Genomic DNA, 7432 nt, shown 5'->3' on the forward strand with positions numbered 1-7432 from the left:
GTGAGTCACACTGTTGAACTGGGTGACATGTTCATTACCATGAGTAATGCCATTGTAGTTTACTTTGAGTCGATCTTACACACACCGTCCTAGTGCTAGAGCACCAAATGTGTATTGAGCCTCCACTGGTATTAGTCCCACTACAGAATTTATTCAATTTAGAAGCGTTGGCCAAAAACTACAGTGCCCAGCTGTCTTGTAAAATTAAGCTTTTTTTATTAATTAAAATATATATTTTTAAGGAAGTTGGAAAGTACTGAAAGTAATGCTTTGTTGGTTTTGGCCATTTAATGCGATTTGCTGACATGATCAAAAATATAGAATATCATCAACCTTACCCTTTAAACCCTTATATCAACTATTTTACATGAAAATTGCTTTTGTTGTGTAGGAATTGCTGTACATACAGCATCGTCTCTGCAGTTAAAGAATTCAGAATAAGAAAAATAAGAAAATAAGACCATCAGTATTATGAACAAATTAGAACTATACATTTAAATTCATCCAGGAGAGGTATTGTTTTATCATCATATGTACCAGTGATCAGAGCAACACCTCCTTCATACTTCCCACCAAATCTTAACTCCCAGCACTGTAACTGCTATATTTTAAAACATTAACAACAAAATGACATTGATCAGATGGTTCCTTTGTCAATTTTCTGCATATGTATAGGTGTACACGAAACTGTTGAAGTGATAAAGCATTTGTACATTTGACAAAAATAAGACATTTTCTTCATTTTGGTTTAGTTGTATGTTATCAAGCAAAAGACATGTTTTTTGTCTTAGTTTCTGGGATGTTAATTGAGGGAGACATATTCAGATGTTTAGTGTCTGGGGGCTCTTCGTCCTCGGCTTTGGCACCGGTGACGGTTGTAGTCTTTCAGCAGCTGTGGATAGCTGGGGAGGCCTGTTTTCAGTCTGAGCTTCAGGCTGAGAAACATTCTCATAACAGGCTCTGGGCGAAGGCTCGGGGCTCAGGGGTGGAGAGTCCTCAGTCGGGTGCATAGTCTCATAGTCGGGGCTGATGGAGTCAGGCTCGAGTTTGCTTACAGAAAGCATCCTGAGTCCCACTTTATCCCTGGATCTCATTTGGGTTTTATTGCATCTGTGGCAGCAACATAATATGATGATAATAACGAGCAAAAGCAGAAGCAGACCTGCTCCTCCTGCTAGCACTGCCACAACAGTTTTGGATGTAAAACATAGCAAAGATGGTGATGGACTTTCACAGGTTGGACGAACACTGTCACTCTTCTCCTTGCTGACTTTGTTTGTTACACTACATGTAAAGCTTTTCTCCCCTTTCAGCTGTGCCAATGATATGCTCAGTGTTTGTCTTGTTTCGCTTGTTAAAGTCTTTTCATCGAGTGTCCATGAGAACAGCAAACCCTGAGGTTTAGCTACATTGCAATTTAGATTTACAGCACTAGACTTGACGTCACAGTGATAAGTGAGTTGAGGTTTTGATACCTTGTCCATCATACAGAGATGACCAGTCCAGGTTTCAGCCATTGTTCGATTGGGATGCAGCACATCTACCTGGTAAGTCCCCACACTGGAGGGTTGTATGTTCTTCAGAATAAGAGATCCAGTATGAGTGATGTCCTCTGGCTTTCCAACAGGCACTCGGCCTTGGTCTTTATAGAATATGATTGTTCTATTATGAGTCCATTTCAGCAGATGTAAGTTTGTCAGTCCCTTAAAGACAAAAGGCAGAGTCAGTCTCTGCCCAAGAGCCGCATAGATTTCACAGGTGTCCTTGTTTGCTGCTGAGAGGTTGATGACTCCTGACAGAATGATAACACCAAGTGTGGCAGCAAAACTTGCCATATCGTAGAAGGGTAGACCAAGGTGTCCCTATAATAATCACTTTTTTCGTCTAATATGTTGAATTTCAAGCTCTGATCAAGAAGCAGTACTGTCAAGAATATAACTGGTCTCCAAAGAGAAGTGAATCTTCAGTAGGAAGGAAAATCTATTAGTCAAGAGTCTACTCTCACTTCTCTGAAGACAACAAAAAGAATTGTCAAACATGTTGCAACTAACCTTTTTCACGTTGACGCTCACAGTATGACTTGTGTTGAAATTCTCTGCAGTAACTCCAAGCGTGATCTGATGGCAAAACAAATGTGGTCAAAGCATTACTGAATCCAAATTAAACTTGTGTACCACCTTCTTCTTTTTTAAAAAAAATAAATTAATGAAATCAGTAGGGGTGACCCTGAATAGTCGCAGAGCCTTTATGAAATGAAGATCATGCCATTTTGGCTATATGGGATGCTCAACGTCTAATTTGACATAGAACTACCATTTTTCTCCCAATAAGTTAATATACAGTCTGATATAAATATCATCAAATATTGGTGCTGTAAATAAACATGTGTGTGAATAAATCCAAAATCGTAACCCTAACCCTTAAGGTAGGGGGGGTCAGTGCGCATATGTGGGTGTAGCGCGCACTTTTGGACTAGAGGAAGAGAGATAGAGCACCAGATGCGCCGGTGTTGTGCTGAGTTGTGCATGAACTTTGTGGGATGTTTGAATCATTTATCATCATTGATAAACCGCACAAAGAATATTATATCGTTTTTAAACAGTAGCCCCCCCACACACACACGCACACACACCAAACCACATAATTTGTGTTTTTATTAATGTTAACAATTAATTAACATAATTAAAGCCTAGGTTTATTATATTTGGAAATGTAACATATAGATATTCAGTTTCTGGTTTGTTCATTTTAGAGTTATTTGGGGGATATTTTATGCTGAAAATCAATAAAAAATGCACTGATGTAGGTTACATGTCATTTATTTATTTATTTAAAACATACCTACTATACATACAATGAGGAAAAAGAAGGAGTTGGGTTAGGGTTAGTCTAAAGTCAGAGTGATGTCCAAAAAAAGGATATAGAGCAAGGGAGTTAAAAGATAGTCAGAGGCAAGGCACTGGCTATCAATCAAACCTCTGCCTGCTGGTCTAACTGTTGCAGAGTTGCAGACCCATCCCATTGCAGATGTCCATCTGTTGACCATACTGTGTAAGTCAGCTGCCGAGGGCTAGTACCCCCAACCCACTGATACTTAAACTTGACATGCTATTGTATGTACTATTAACACTAATTTATAATACATGTCATTAAAGGGAAACTACATCCTAAATTCTGCTAGAACTCTGCCTCACAGCATATTTTAAAGATGCAACAGAGGAGTGAGAGAACAATGACTGTAGGAGGTGTGGGTTCGTGGCTACATAGTGTGTGATGTGGGAGGCCAGGGGACACAGGGGCACTGTGTTAACCAGCCATAAGCAGCTACTGTCACGCTGTGTTTCTGTGCTAGAGAGTCTGCTGGAGCTTTTGCAGTCACTAGAAGCATGATCCTTTGAGAGAGTTACTGATGTCTATGAAGATTCTCATTCATCCAGGTCATAGTTATCCAACGAAGGTTAAAATCAAGGGCAACTGGACTTGGTTGAAGATACTGGAAGACGTTTCGTCCCTCATCCAAAGGACTTCTTCAGTTCTGACTGACTGGCAGGGAAACTCAGCTATTTAACCTCAGTGGAGTCGTTATCCCGGGTCATCGATACCGCTGGTTCGTTAGTGTTCCTTGTTGCTGTGACGACAGTCGTTACAGTCGTTAAGACTACCTGTGGCCAAGACTGAACGACCATCGTTGGTATCTTCACCTGAGGTCAATAGGTTACGTTTGTTGAGTTTCCTGGGAAGTGATGAAAGGACAGCATTGTAAGTGGGGGATAAGTGGTGGCGTAGACCCCCTCCTCTGTTCAATGACAGCTTCTCAACCCTGGTGTAGATGGCTTCCTTGACACCTCTTTCAAACCATCCATCTTCTCTGTCTAAAATGTGCACCTGGTGGTCCTCAAACGAGTGTCCTCTGTCCTTCAGATGTAAGTAGACTGCAGAGTCTTGACCTGAGGAGTTGGCCCTTCTGTGTTGAGCCATGCGTTTGTGTAGTGGTTGTTTAGTCTCCCCAATATACAGGTCTGTGCATTCCTCACTGCATTGGACCACATACACTAGATTGCTTTTCTTGTGTTTGGGTGTACCAGCATCTGTCTTAGTGTGTTCTTGGGTTTAAAAAACACAGGGATGTTATGTTTGTTGAAAATCCTCCTGAGTTTCTCTGATACTCCAGACACGTATGGAATCACAATGTTGTTGCGTTTGACCTTCTTTTCCTCCTCCCCTGTAGTTTTGTTCTTCTTGGATCTTGTGGCTGTTTTCACAAAGGTCCATTTAGGGTATCCACAGGCTGTAAGTGCCCCCTTCAGGTGGTTCTGTTCCTTCTCTCTGGCTTGGGCGCTTGTTGGTATGTTTTCCGCTCTGTGGTGCAGTGTTCTCATGACCCCTCGCTTGTGCTCCAGTGGGTGGTGTGAATCGAAGAGTAGGTATTGGTCTGTGTGTGTGGGTTTTCTGTAAACACCAATCTGCAGGCTCCTGTCCTCTTCAATGTGTACAGCGCAGTCCAGGAAGGCCAAACTGTTGTTGTGAACATCTTCTTGTGTGAACTTGATGTTACTGTCCACAGAGTTGATGTTTTCTGTGAAGGCTTGCACTTCCTGGCTTTTAATTTTGACCCAGGTGTCGTCCACATATCTGTACCAGTGGCTCGGTGCTATTCCTCTGAAGGAGTTGAGGGCTTTGTTCTCCACTTCGTCAATGTAGATGTTTGCCACAATCGGGGATACCGGTGAACCCATGGCACAGCCATGCTTCTGTCCGTAGAATCCACCATTGTACTGGAAATAGGTGGTGTTTAGACAGAGGTTGAGTAATTTGCAGATCAGGGCTGAGGCTAGTTCTGTTGTCCAGGGTGTGGTCTTGTTAGCCGTTTCCTTACGGTTTCTACTGCTTCTATGGTGGGGATGCAGGAAAAAGAAGTCAAGTCATGTCATAGTCATGTCATAGGATACCATGGTTTCATCTAGGTCCAGTTTTAGTCCTCGAACTTTGTTTACAAAGTCAATGGAGTTTTGGATGTGGTGAGGCGTGTTTGAATGACTTCTCCAGGATACAAGCGGTAATATTGTTCACGGTTGATGGTGTTGTCTTTCTGTAGCTGTTGTAGACATTCTATGGCCTTTTTCTTGTATCCGCTGGTTGGGTCTCGTCTCAGTGTCTCATATGTGTTTGTGTCCATTAGTAGTGTGTTGACATTGTTCTGGTAGTCCGCTGTGTTAAGTACTACCGTGCATCTTCCTTTGTCAGCAGGTAGGATAGTGATGTTTTGATCCTTGCTCAGAGATGTCACAGCCTTCCTTTCTTGGATGGTGAGGTTGGAAGGGGGGGCCTTTGCATTAGAAAGGGCTGCAGATACCTTTAGTCTGAGCTGTTCCCCTTCTGTTTCTGTTAATTTGTTTTTCCTAATGGCCGATTCTGTGGCTGTGATGAGGTGAACAATATTACAGAGTATCTACTTGCATTTTGTGAGAGTGACTGCATGTTGCAAAACGTCTCAGCTATGCAATGAAGATTTCTATACAGGGTGCTTTTTTGTCATTTGTGCTGCTAGAAATCACACATTTATTTATTTTTTTGTAGAAAATCTGCATGCGAATTTTAGTTTTCCGGAATATGTTAAGATTCTGCTGTTCAAGGTGCCAAAATGCCTCACTTGAGGGCACCAGAGCACCAAAAACATTTCTATTGTAATGATCTCATGAAGGAACCACTCGCATTAAACCAAGGATAGAGAGTCTGGTTCTAATGCTAACAATGGTTTGCAGCAGTAGCATTGAAATCTAAAACCAGTGACATTTAATTAAATTTATTGGTGTAAGAGTCACCTCATCGCATGTGAGTGCATGAAAGCTCCCTCTGATTACTGAATTGGGTCAGTTGCTGCAGTTGCATCAGGTTTGCCAGATGTGGACACAGTCAATATGACCTCAGAGAGAGGTCACTGTAAGCCAAAACTGAATTATACTTGACAATGTCACGTGGTAGAAAATCTGATCTTTGACCAGTTCAGAGAATTAAGAGAGCACCTGTTTTGTGTTTGAGGTTGCTGCTGAAACCAAATCACACTATGAAAACAATAATGCAAGCATTTGTTCAGGGCACCTGATTTTTATACTTATTGACTTGTTTCTCTATGGTTGCAGGAGGTCCCCTGCTGTGAATCAGCCTCCTATCACCAAAGTCTGTCTGTCAGGTGAGTCCTGTATCATAAGCCTTTAGTGGATGAAAAGGGGAGTTTACTCACATCCTTAAAACAATGAATGATTCTGGGAAATGTGGGGAAAAATGCATGCAACTCTGTACTGTTCTTGTTGTGTAAGTTCACAAGATGTCAAATGTAAAGTATGGCTGTTGGTGGAGGACAGTGCAAAAAAGAATGAAAGCTATTGAGCCAAAAATAAATATGCCCAGTATTCTCCAGTTGTGTTAAGGTGTCTTGTTTCATGCATAAAAGCCAGAGATGGAAATTTTACTTGCATGTGAACTACATCTGCACACTTGTCAACATTTATAAGCCTATGGTAGTTTAATAAACAATGAATGGCAGTGGCAAACAGCAAGTTATGACAGTCTCATACCTGTGCAGTGAATAGAATAGATTGTGCCTGTGCAAACACTCACTCATTTCTTCTACATGCAAATGTTTAATTAGTGTAGATAGGCTTTGGGCAGAGCTGTAATTCCTTATGAAAATGTCCATGTCAGCACAGTAATAGATGTTTACACAGCCAGCACTAACAGTGTTATCTTTGAGCTTTTTCACACATGCAAATAGAAAATTTAGTGTTTTCATTTATCGATACAGGAAACTATGACTTGATAACCATTCCCCTGCACTAATGTTATGACAGGACAGAAGGAACGAAAGAGGGAGAGAACCACAGAAAGAGATTTAATGGTTCAGATTAAGATCAGGTAGATGTGAAGGACGGGTGAAAGAAGGGGAGGAGGGAGGTGGAGATATTAGTTCCTGCTGCACTGGTTCTTCAAGCCCGATTGACGTCAGCACGGGCTGCACACGGGTGCTCTCCACTTCCTATCAGCACAGATGGGCTGCTAGGAGCGTCCCGCTGCAGGAAAAAATACAAGACAACTACAAGTCTCTTATTGTCCTTCCTCCTCCACACTTCTCACAAACCTTGACCTTCTCAAAGTAATCTCTGACAAGTGCAACCATCCCGTTACTGGCTTCCATCATGATGCATGGAAAACAAGTTAAACAAATACAGCTAACTCTGTGTGAATTTGTTTTAAAGCTCTGAGACACAGTACATGTGTTTCTAATACAGCTTACTCTTAATACGACCATAGCCTATCACCGTCGTCAACGTTTCGTCAGCATACAAAGAACATACAGTACACCTGCCACTATATAATAGTAATTGTTAAAATTGTTCAGGAGAGGACTAAAACAATTAACAATGTCGCAAGGAAA

General features: G+C 41.6%; 1 protein-coding gene across 1 annotated transcript; it reads right to left on the bottom strand.

Annotated features, from left to right (window-relative positions):
• Nucleotides 1-499: 499 nt before the first annotated feature.
• Nucleotides 500-7195, bottom strand: LOC123961569 (T-cell surface antigen CD2-like). The gene is made up of 3 exons (XM_046037058.1): nt 7136-7195; nt 2052-2117; nt 500-1703 (listed from the first exon to the last, which is right to left on the bottom strand). Exons 1-3 carry the CDS (start codon nt 7193-7195, stop codon nt 822-824), a joined length of 1008 nt encoding a protein of 335 aa, XP_045893014.1. The 3' UTR covers nt 500-821.
• Nucleotides 7196-7432: the final 237 nt, after the last annotated feature.

This window comes from Micropterus dolomieu, linkage group LG22, assembly GCF_021292245.1.
Source record: "Micropterus dolomieu isolate WLL.071019.BEF.003 ecotype Adirondacks linkage group LG22, ASM2129224v1, whole genome shotgun sequence".
Classification (NCBI taxonomy): Eukaryota; Metazoa; Chordata; class Actinopteri; order Centrarchiformes; family Centrarchidae; genus Micropterus; species Micropterus dolomieu.